The 12485-nt window shown below is 41.5% G+C and overlaps 1 protein-coding gene across 1 annotated transcript in view; it reads left to right on the top strand.

Moving 5' to 3' along the window:
- Positions 1–12485, top strand: part of LOC126481144 (uncharacterized) — a 46043-nt gene that overhangs the window by 19411 nt on the left and 14147 nt on the right. The window contains exon 3 of the mRNA XM_050104699.1: positions 6565–6637. Coding sequence (XP_049960656.1) covers positions 6565–6637 — 73 coding nt within the window. The remainder of the gene's footprint in view (positions 1–6564; positions 6638–12485) is intronic.

Here is a 12485-nt window from a genome sequence, read left to right as displayed (position 1 = left end):
CCAGCACAATAGACCTTGCTGCAACGTAATGCATGTCATATGCCAGCATACAACATCTTCACACTGACCCACAAAAATATACAATTACCTCTTCTTTCTTGGATAAAAGCAGCTCAACACACTGCAGAATTAATGGTAGCTACTTTATGTGGTCCATAGAAGGCTTACAAGAGAGTTATGCTCAATTTTGTCCACCACAACTAAATACATGTGTCTGCCATTTCACACGTCACCTGAGACTGTCTTCCACATTCCATTTTTACTTAGAGAATCCTTCCACGGGTACGTCCCTACTGATTATGTCTTAAAACTCAAGTCATGTCCCTGTACATTTGTAGTTACCTAAATCCATGACAATTATAACGATAAAAGCAGTTTTACAAAATACATTTAACAATACACAAGTCATTATTTAAACAGAAATGTTCAAAAATATCTCTATGATTTAATAGTGCTGATTTCTCTGTCTAGTGATACTTGTATCGTTACAGTGAGCTAGGGAAGAGCATATAGTGATGCCATAGGAAACCAGATACTGGGACCACTGAATCGAGAGGGGTGGGATCCCTGTGTCAGCCAAAAGACTATCGATATGGCTATTGCCAAAAGCACCGGTGACTAAACAAATTCCATAATGACAAACTGCCTATTGGCTTCTGTCTCGGGTTCTTCGGCCGACGTTCATCTAATGATTTTTCTGACGTTTCGCCAGCACGAGTGGCTGGCATTGTCAAAGCTTCACCCTCCATTTTGTAAATTCTATAATGCTGAACTGCGTCCAAGAGGAGCAGCGTGGAAGGGGAACTGATCCATAAACTTGACAACCATAGCCCACATGAGAAAGAACTTATGCCCAGTAAAGGCAGACAAGGGCCAAACAATCCGTGTCCCAAGAGGTGTGGGGAAGGAAGTGAAGAACACTGAGATTACACAGTCAACCTTCAAATGACGGTTATGAGGCAACCAGATAAGCTTGTTGTCAAAAAGAAGACACAAGAAACGGTGCTGGGGGACCACAGTCAGGTGTATTATGGTAGCAGAAATGTACGACCCTCGTCTTACTGTGAAAGAACTAAAGACTGTGCGAGAGTGTCCACATGGAAGCGCCAGATGGCACACTGGAACTGTCGTCCTGCAGAGACCACATACAAAGCAGAGGGCACAACTCCTTTAACAGTGATTAGAAAAAGGACACTTAAATGGTTGGCTCTGAGCACTATGGGACTCAACTGCTGAGGTCATTAGCCCCCTAGAACTTAGAACTAGTTAAACCTAACTAACCTAAGGACATCACAAACATCCATGCCCGAGGCAGGATTCGAACCTGCGACCGTAGCAGTCTTGCGGTTCCAGACTGCAGCGCCTTTAACCGCACGGCCACTTCGGCCGGCAAGAACACTTAACACAGAGCCCTTAGGAATACCATTTTCCTGTGTCCACAGACTGCTGAGAACAGTGCCAGACCAGACCCTGAACTACCAGTGGCACATTCCGTTACCTTCCTTTTACTTTTACTGTAGTTCGTCTTACTCCTTTTTTTTTCACGACACTAAACATGCCATTCGGCTGATCTTCCAAGTCCTTTGTTGCCTCTGAGGAAATTACAATATCATCCGCAAACGTCAAAGTTTTTATTTCTTCTCCTTGAACTTTAATTCCCTTTACAAATTTCTCCTCGGTTCCCTTCACAGTTTGCTCAATGTACTGATTGAATAACATCGGTCAATAGGCTATAACTATGTCTCGCACACGTCCCAACTACTGCTTCCCTCAGGTCCTTCGACTCTACCTACAATCTAGTTTCTGTACATGTTGGCAGTAACCCTTCGCTCCTTGTATTTCATCTCTGCTATCTCATAATTTCAAAGAACATAGTTCAGTCAACATTGTCAAAAGTTCTCTCCAAAGCTAGAAATACTATTAACGCAGCTATCTTCTACGATAAATGATAGGATCAGTATTGCCTCCTGTGTTTCTCCAGAATCCCAGATTCCTGTACAAAATTCGTTTCAATACTTTAATACAACGACTCATTAATCTGGTAGTTCTGTAATATTTACATATCAGCACCCACATTCTTTGGAATTAGAGTATTATATTCTTCTTGAAGAGTATTCCGTATTTCATGTATCTTGGGCTCCAGGTGGAATACTGTGTCAAGGATCACAAGAATTCTGTGAGAATGTGTTCTTCAGGCGTCTTGTATCAACTTGGACGTTTCAGTACTCTGTCCAGTTCTTCTTGCAGTATCACATCTCCTACCACCTCTTTTACATCTACTTCGACTTCTTTGTCTAAAATACTGTCTTCAAGTCTATGTCTCTTTTATAGCACTTCTGTGTAATCCTTCCACCTTTCACTTTCCATTTGTTGAACTATGATAAGAGAAATACCGCAAGAAATAGGCTGTGGACTTTGTGAGTTTCAGCTATGGGTTCACTGCTGCCCCTAGGGGGCAGTTTTTTCCAAGCGCTCTCAAATTTCCTGTTGTGCTCAGTTGCATTTGTGTCACAGTCGATTGTACACTGTCTAAGATGGATAGGTCTTCTGGTTTGTAACAATCCATATAAGACAATATTCCCAAGAATCGATTTAACTTTTACTTTTTTTTTTTTTTTTTGGTCATCAGTCTACCTACGTCCTCAATTATTTGCTTGACGTATTCCAATCTCTGTCTTCTTCTACAGTTTTTGCCCTCTACAGTTCCCTCTAGTACCATGGAAGTCATTCTCTCATGTCTTAGCAGATGTCCTATCATCCTGTCCCTTCTCCTTATCAGTGTTTTCCACATATTCCTTTCCTCTCCGATTCTGCGTAAAACCTCCTCATTCCTTACCGTATCAGTCCACCTAATTTTCAACATTCGTCTATAGCACCACATCTCAAATGCTTCGATTCTCTTCTGTTCCGGTTTTCCCACAGTCCATGTTTCACTACCATACAATGCTGTACTCCAGACGTACATCCTCAGAAATTTCTTCCTCAAATTAAGGCCGGTATTTGATATTAGTAGACTTCTCTTGGCCAGAAATGCCTTTTTTGCCATAGCGAGTCTGCTTTTGATGTCCTCCTTGCTTCGTCCGTCATTGGTTATTTTACTGCCTAGGTAGCAGAATTCCTTAACTTCATTGACTTCGTGACCATCAATCCTGATGTTAAGTTTCTCGCTGTTCTCATTTCTACTACTTCTCATTACCTTCGTCTTTCTCCGATTATACCAACTAATAAAGGTTAGATGTTACATTACGAAGGCAGCTTCTTGAAAATATTACAATAGTAATTCTGTTTAACTTACAATGATCATTCAGTATCTGATTTGGAAAAACGTTTTCCATTTGTGCTACGTCATCGAGTGCTCCGGTGTCTGTTGTAGAACGTTTATTCCCATAAACGTGTGCACCAATTGCCATTTGGTTTTGGGAATAAGTATGCTCTTTTGATGGTGATTCAAATGAACGTCCTGGCTTACTTATAAAATTTTGATAACAATCATTGCAGTTAACTACATATACCTTAATTTTCAGAAAGTGTCACGTTTCGGTTCAATTTAATGACGCAGGCATTATTTCAAGGTATTTTATTTGAAAACTTGTCTTGACGTTTAATTTTTTTTTAACATTACAGAGCATTACCATGTATGTTCCAATGAAACAACGTTCGATTTAAAAATCCTAGGTAATAATTCTTGACCACCTGGAAGATAAACAAGATTTTTTTAAGGTCCCACATGATGGTTGCAGTAATCTTTCCTCATTACGTGATAAAGTAATCAGAAGCAGATTAAATCTTCAAAATATTCTTTTTTTAGCACCATTTTTATTCGTGCCCCATTATTTCCAACTTATAATTATTTCAAATTATTTTGTGTGCATCTACCTCCACAAATGTTTAACAAGCACATGTAGGCATGGGAATGTTTCTGGCTTGAGAGTCTCTATGAAAATAGCCAAATTCTGGAGAACTTACTAAAATATCTCGAAAATCATGAACTGTGCTGTCCTCCGTTGAACCGGTACGCGAACCAACTTCCTGTTCTACTCCCTAGTTGTTGGGTAAAACCGTGTATCGATTTACCGCATCTCAAACAGCAGGAGTATCTCGACCTCAAAGGTGGCTGTTATGCAGAGAAAATTGGCCAATACCCGCAACAGTTGAAGATTGGATTGGAAATGGTGGTGCACAATACACCCTCCGCAGAACACCGTACGGTGCTTTATTCATATTTGTTGAAAATTTGTGAAAAATCTTAAAATTCACCTCTAAAAGTGTTGTGGTGTGAAGTCAGAGCCCTTCATTAGCATTCTCTAAGTAGAACAGAAGTGTGTTCACCTATTCTGAAGAAGACTGGTTATTTTATATGTTGCCGTTTGCTTGCGACACATGTATCAGAGATAAGTATTATAATTGTCTTGTTGTAATATTTAGAATAATAATCACTTGGCTGTTCTTATAAACAGTTTAAATCTATTAAATTACAAAAACCGTTTGCTACAATTGTGATCGAATAGTAATTACAATCGATAGCGAGAAATAGAGCAAATTAGTTACATAGTGAATTATGAAGTTAAAGTTGCAACGTGGGCGAGACCGAATATTCGTTGTCTATGAACAAGTGACGCAGCAGATCGTCGGATAGGCGGAAAGTATGGGGGGCCACGGTTCCATGAGCGTGTCTAAAAGATTTTTTTAAAAACCCATAAGAACCATCAAGAAATATCCTCTCAAATTGTTGTTGTTGTTGTGGTCTTCAGTCCTGAGACTGGTTTGATGCAGCTCTCCATGCTACTCTATCCTGTGCAAGCTTCTTCATCTCCCAGTACCTACTGCAACCTACATCCTTCTGAATCTGCTTAGTGTATTCATCTCTTGGTCTCCCTCTACGATTTTTACCCTCCACGCTGCCCTCCAATGCTAAATTTGTGATCCCTTGATGCCTCAAAACATGTCCTACCAACCGATCCCTTCTTCTAGTCAAGTTGTGCTACAAACTTCTCTTCTCCCCAATCCTATTCAATACCTCCTCATTAGTTACGTGATCTACCCACCTTATCTTCAGCATTCTTCTGTAGCACCACATTTCGAAAGCTTCTATTCTCTTCTTGTCCAAACTAGTTATCGTCCATGTTTCACTTCCATACATGGCTACACTCCATACAAATATTTTCAGAAACGACTTCCTGACACTTAAATCTATACTCGATGTTAACAAATTTCTCTTCTTCAGAAACGATTTCCTTGCCATTGCCAGTCTACATTTTATATCCTCTCTACTTCGACCATCATCAGTTATTTTACTCCCTAAGTAGCAAAATTCCTTTACTACTTTAAGTGTCTCATTTCCTAATCTAATTCCCTCAGCATCACCCGATTTAATTTGACTACATTCCATTATCCTTGTTTTGCTTTTGTTGATGTTCATCTTATATCCTCCTTTCAAGACACTGTCCATTCCATTCAACTGCTCTTCCAAGTCCTTTGCTGTCTCTGACAGAATTACAATGTCATCGGCGAACCTCAAAGTTTTTACTTCTTCTCCATGAATTTTAATACCTACTCCGAATAACATCGGGGACAGGCTACAACCCTGTCTCACTCCTTTCCCAACCACTGCTTCCCTCTCATGCCCCTCGACTCTTATAACTGCCATCTGGTTTCTGTACAAATTGTAAATAGCCTTTCGCTCCCTGTATTTTACCCCTGCCACTTTCAGAATTTGAAAGAGAGTATTCCAGTTAACATTGTCAAAAGCTTTCTCTAAGTCTACAAATGCTAGAAACGTAGGTTTGCCTTTTCTTAATCTTTCTTCTAAGATAAGTCGTAAGGTTAGTATTGCCTCACGTGTTCCAACATTTCTAGGGAATCCAAACTGATCTTCCCCGAGGTCCTCTTCTACCAGTTTTTCCATTCGTCTGTAAAGAATTCGCGTTAGTATTTTGCAGCTGTGACTTATTAAACTGATAGTTCGGTAATTTTCACATCTGTCAACACCTGCTTTCTTTGGGATTGGAATTATTATATTCTTCTTGAAGTCTGAGGGTATTTCGCCTGTCTCATACATCTTGCTCACCAGATGGTAGAGTTTTGTCAGGAATGGCTCTCCAAAGGCCATCAATAGTTCTAATGGAATGTTGTCTATTCCCGGGGCCTTGTTTCGACTCAGGTCTTTCAGTGCTCTGTCAAACTCTTCACGCAGTATCTTATCTCCCATTTCGTCGTCATCAATTAATGTGATAAAAAACTAATAATGAGTTAGAATACCTAGTCAAAAATTAAAAACACCTGCCATGAATCCAAACGGACCGCAGCAGGCCGCACATAACCGATCAAGCAATAGATATAGGAGCACAATCCATGAAAAGTGCCTATGAATCAATGAAAATGTTGGAAGTTTTTCTAATTGTTCGCTCTGCGGGAATCGTGGTCAGAACAAAAATACTGCCAGCGACTTGCAGCAAATGCGTGAAGTCCATATGACAGTGAAATCGCATAAACCACATACTGCTTAACCCGAGCATGTCTGTATTTTGCTTTGATGCCTACTTCAAACATGATTTCTTTGGGCAGGTCCAGGTGTGCAGAGGTCACTGTCATTCAGTCGCGACGGCGCTGATATCGGATCTCTCCGACAACTCAACAGGTAACAATGCTCTGCAAGCGTCTGTACTTGCAAATAAGATAGAAGGGCCGATTTAAGCATGCATTTGGTATTGTCGTAGCAATGTTTACAATATTTGTATCAAAGTCGGCGATATTTCTACGTAACACACGCTCGATAAAAAGTATCTTGTTTTGGAATTCATGTTTTCGATCATATTTGTTAAGGAAAGTATTTACTCTGAACTGTGATAACTAACTTCTGAAAGAGAACTTCCTTAACGTGACAAAAAAACCGCACAAGTAACTGAAATAATATATTTATTAGTTTGGATGCCATGAAAATACTGAGCACCATTATACGGCGTTTAAGATTTGATTAACACGTTGGCTTCTGCACGCATAGTGAAAGCCATAGCAGGCCACACCACGGGATCAGGCCAGAGGCGTAATTGTGTGGCTACCGGCGGCTTTGTGGCAGTCAACGAGTTAAGCTGAAAAAGCAGGAAATAATATTTTTGATTAGTGTAGAAGAAACAGATACATCAAGAGTTTCAATTAAGATATGCAGTTTAATTTTTATTGCACGAACAGTGTACAATTACTGTACATATACTTCCCTACAAATGACTTGTCTGCTGAGTGAAATTTCCATTCTGCAGCGAAGTGTGCATTGATGTAACACTTCTTCCCAGATTAAAAGTTTGAGTTAGAGCGATAATCGAGTGCAGCGCCTTTGCCTTTCACGGGCAAGTGCTCTACCGACGGAGCACCCATGCACGATTTGCGACACCTCGCAGCTTTACTTCCGCGAGTACCTCGTCTCCTAGCTTCCAAACTCACAGAAGCTCTCCCGCGAAATGTGCAATACCAGCACTCTTGGAAGAAAGGCTATCGCGGAGACTTGGCTTAGCCACAGCCCGCGGGATGTATCCAAAATAAAATTTTCACTCTCCATCTGAGTGTGTGCAGATGAACATCTGTGAAGACTGGAACGTAGAAGACGAGGTATTGGAGGAAGTAAAGCCGTGAGGAAGAGTCGTGAGTTGTGCTTGGGTAGCTCAGTCGCCGGCAAGGCAGCTCACCGTGATGGGTCAGAGGACTGGCTGCCCTCTGTAATAAAAACAAACTAAATAAAGTAATCAACGATGAACTTAAATCGGTGTCAAGTGACGTCTTCCCAGACCAAACGCAACGAACAAACATGTATAAAATGGAAAAAGGAAAAAAAAAAAATAGTCAGTAGAGCACTTGCCCACGAAATGCAAAGAACCAGACTTCGAGTTTCGGTCCGGGACCTGGTTTTAATCTGCCAGGTAGTTTCAAATAAAGCACTCCGCCTTCAGGCCACGAGTGGCCTACCGGGACCATCCGACCCCCGTGTCATCCTCGGTGGAGGATGCGGATAGGAGGGGCGTGGGGTCAGCACACCGCTCTGCCGGTCGTAAGATGGTATTCTTGACCGAAGCCACAACTATCCAGTCGAGTAGCTCCGCAGCTGGCATCACGAGGCTGAGTGCACCCCGAAAAATGGCAGCAGCACATGGCGGCATGGATGGTCACCCATCCAAGAGCCGACCACTCCCGACAGCGCTTAACATCGGTGATTTCACGGGAACCGGTGTAGCCACTGGGGCAAGGCCGTTGCCTAGTTTCAAATGACTTACTGTTTAGTCCATCGCTAGCGAATACATATAGTGTACCGGCAAGAACAGTGACACCAACCCAAAAATCGAATAATTGGGAAAAATTGACTTAAAGAATTCTATGAAACTTACATTGAAATAGTTTAAGCTCACTTTAAATTTCAAGTAAATGTTTTAGTTCTGTTCTTGTCGAATGTAAAGCGTTATCATGTAATTATTAATAAATTCTTTCAACTGTGTCACTTTTATTGCTCTTCTGTTAACTTTTTCATTTTTCTTAGGACCCTTCATATAATAGTTCTGCTACTTTTCCAACCAAAATAATATTTGTTTTTGCTTGTTGTAATATAATACGACATTCGAAAGTCCATCGGACAAAATTAGTATGTAAGTCAACCTAAGAAATGAAAAAAAGGTTAAATTATTTTAATAGAAGAATACAAAAGGCAAATTATAATTCATGAAAATTAATACAACTTAGCAAGGAACATCAGTTAGGCACAATTAAGGGAATACAATGTAAGAAAGCATAGAATCACAAATGGGCTTATAATGTAGAAATGTTTTTCTCCGCGAAAAAGCGCTTAGTATGAACTGTCTTTACAGCAAAAATTTCCGTTTTTTTTCTTGTACACTGCAACGCATGATATTTCGCAACATTTATAACAGCTGTAATCGTCAAAACAATGTGTGATCCTTCACATATGCATGCCGGTCTAAATAACACAGTAATGTAAGGCATAGGTATGTATGAATACAGACCGTGCAATAAACAATTATATTAAAAATTACTTTCAACTTACCTTATACATGAAACACGTAATAACTGAGCTCTTCTTGAATGACCCACGCGCACCTGCCAGTAGCAACGCTGAAGCGACACCGTTATTGTCGTGGCGAATCATGCAGTAGACTACTACGAAACTGACAATTCTCCCGAAATCATGAGATTGCGGAGTAGAGATATGACGTTTTACGTACACGTTGGCGCATTTCACAAATGTTTTTCAGCTACGTAATGAAATAAATGTCGTTGTTTTGGACTAGTCAATTTTGTTGCCGGAGTGTGAATTACGAGTGTAGGATAAGAAAGTTGGTAGCACTCCTTTAAGAGAGCATAGCCAATACTAAAAGACAAAAATTAAAATATTGCAATTACAGTTCAGATGAAGAAAGATGAAAAGAGAAAATTTAACGGCCAGACGCCATCGAGATTATGAGAGTTGGAAAATTGCGGGGTGAGGACATTACTCGTCACTCGTTTGAAATGATTTGAAGAAACCAATGAAACATAAAAAAACAGTATGAACAGACGAGTACCCATACCCTCCTCCTCCGTGTCGTAAGTCGGGTTTGTTAACCGAGATGTAAAGTTTAATGGGCGAAGTATTATATGTGTTTTTTGTGAAAAATTAGTACTGATCATATTAAGCCTTCATTTCTCTACGTAGACATTCGACCCTAAATCTTAGACATAATAAACCATGTAAAATTAATTAAGTGCATTGAAATAAAATGAATGGATTGTTGCAAATGAAAATAAAAATTTTGTGGGATGATTTGAGTGCAAGGTCTTCCGGTATCTGCAATGTAATACATGTGAAGTATAAATTGAAAATTCGAGGCTATACCATAACTCGAAACCGTATTTCACGCGTAAGGCGAGGTTCACCTCAAATTACTTTTCACCCGTTACACACAATTGCAATTTTCTTTCACTTAGACCAGCATTTCTTAGTGTTTTCGACGGCTGGAGCCATTTTTAATGTCCACTTTTATCGTAAACTCCTGGTTTCTTTATGTATTATGTTGCAATGCAACATTTAGTTCCAGGTTTATTTGGAAAAATAAAAGTTTTTCAAATAACTTTAATTTACTTAAAAAGTAATACCAAGAGTAATCCTAAAGCGGTTAAATTAATTGAAAATCAAAATAACATATGAAGCTAAACTTTTAAATTTCAGTTTTAGTGAAATGAATGGTGCTGGTTCTTGTTTTTGAAGATACATTTAATATTTCTAGTCTTTGTGGATGAAAGTGGAATTCTCATGAATAATTCCGCATTAAACGTGTTGTGGTACTTATTTTTGTCTAAACAAATGAGAATCCTGTTCCACACATATACATTTGCAAGTGATAGAAGGATGTAGGTTGTAGTAGTTACTCTGAGATGAAGAAGCTTGGACAGCATAGAGCGTCCTGTAGAGCTGCATCAAACCAGTCTCTGTTCTGAAGACCACAACAACAACAACGCAGAAGTACTAACACGACCTTTTGCGACAGCAGAAGATACTCAGTTGTACCAGAATTCCGCTAACGGCCTCAGTCCATCAAAGGGACTGCGACACGAAGTGGTAAAGAGGAAGTGCTAGGAATGGAACGTTCTGCAGCAGTAAGTATAACGCTGGTGAGATAGTCCATCTGGTCATCACAACTGAGGAAATCTTGTTCTGCGAAGATCGCCAGGGAGGAGTAAACCTGCCAGTCAGCTTTAGTAAGGCCTCCATTTGGGCATGCGTGTGGATGGGGTAGGAGTCAGCAGATGGAGAGCACACAGGAAATAATCGCTTGAGTAGGCGTCAGAAAAAAACGGACCACTCAAGATGATGGGCAAGCTGGGCAGTGCAAAAGGATAGGTCCAAATGGGCATAGGTGTGCGAGGAGTCAGAAAGGAAAGTGGGTGATCCAGTATTAAAGTAGAAGAGGTTGAGTTGATTAAGAAGGTCAGCCAAGAGGGCACCTCTCTGACAGGTCCTGGGAGAGCCCCAAAGGGGATGATGCACGTTTAAGTCACAGAATAGCAAAAATAGGGGAGGTTGCTGCCCAATAAGCTGAAGGAAGTCTGCCCTGATGGCATCGAAAGACAGAGGTACATAAATGGTACAGAGGGAGAAATACAGGTGAGGAAGGAAACGGTGAACGACAACAGCTTGAAGACAGGTTGATTATGAAGGTCATTCCATATGAGCAGCATAACGCCCCCATGAGATGGGATGCCGACTTCGGGGGGAAGGTCAAAATGAATTGGTAAGTGATGTAAAAGCTCAAAGCGGTCTTGAGGGCGCAATTTCGTTTCCTGAAGGCAGAGTGCAAGGGGATGCTGCGATGCTAAAAGCAGCTGTAAATCCTCTTTGTGGGACCGAAGGCTACAAATTTTCCATTGGAGGACAGTCATGAGGAGAAAGAGATGTAGGGGTGTCAATTCGGTGGTCACTGAGGGACATCCGCCGGAGAGTCGCTATTACAGGGCACAGAAGCAGGAGGATCCTGCTCCATGGGTCCACAGATGCATCGGCGTGCTTGTGCGGTCGGTCTGTGGAGTCCAACGCTGGAAAACGGTTGGTGGTGCACACCGGCGAGACAGAGGCCGGACGGGCTAAGTGACTAGGTGGCGACACCGGCGAGCAGGATCTTCTAGTTGGTCAAGGAGAAGACCGTTTGTCTTTAGCAGAGTTCGGGCCCTTCTGGTTAGAGGAAGACTTGGGTGTTGTTTGGCTGGGGGGATGGAGGAAGTCTTCTTGGGAGTACTCCTTCTGTCCTTTCCTGCCTGCCAGTTGTGAAGTGGGTACCTTAGCCCCTTTACGCGAGAGTTTGACGGGTTGTTGCACAGTGGGACGGGGGGACGACGATGCTATTTTGACACTGGGCGACTTCACAACCTCAGAGCCAAATTTGAGGTGGCATGTCTGAGTGACTATGTCCTTCATGGAGCGAGGAGTAACAAGAACTGAACTATAGGTGCCAGACGGGAGAACACTGGGTTTGCGACTAGCCAGTAACTTGCAAGCTACTGGATAAGGCACTTTTTCCTTTACCCAAATCTCTTGAACAACCCACTCATCTAGATACATTGGATAATCCCGGGAGGAGGCTGCATAGCCGCCATTGCAGTTGATACAGTGGAGAGAAGGAGGTGGACATTCGCCTTCATGTGCATCCCTGCCACAGGTTATGCATGTGGCTGGGTGTCGACAAGACGTTCTACTGTGAATCAACCGATGACACTGGTAGCAGCGCATCTGATTCGGAACGTACGGCCGGACTGTGATGATTTCATAGCCTGCTTTAATCTTGGACGGCAGCACCACCCCACCAAAGGTGAAGAAAAGAGTGTGGGTGAGCACCAAGGAGGAACCGACCTTTTTCATTATACAATGGACAGAAATGACACCCTGATCAGAGAGGTAAGATTGTATTTCAGCTTCGGTTAGACCGTCAAGCAGACGTGTAAATTACACCACGGGA

Source organism: Schistocerca serialis, chromosome 5, assembly GCF_023864345.2.
Source record: "Schistocerca serialis cubense isolate TAMUIC-IGC-003099 chromosome 5, iqSchSeri2.2, whole genome shotgun sequence".
Classification (NCBI taxonomy): Eukaryota; Metazoa; Arthropoda; class Insecta; order Orthoptera; family Acrididae; genus Schistocerca; species Schistocerca serialis.
Note: the sequence above shows the minus strand (reverse complement) of the source record. Positions and strands in the feature narration are given on the sequence as shown.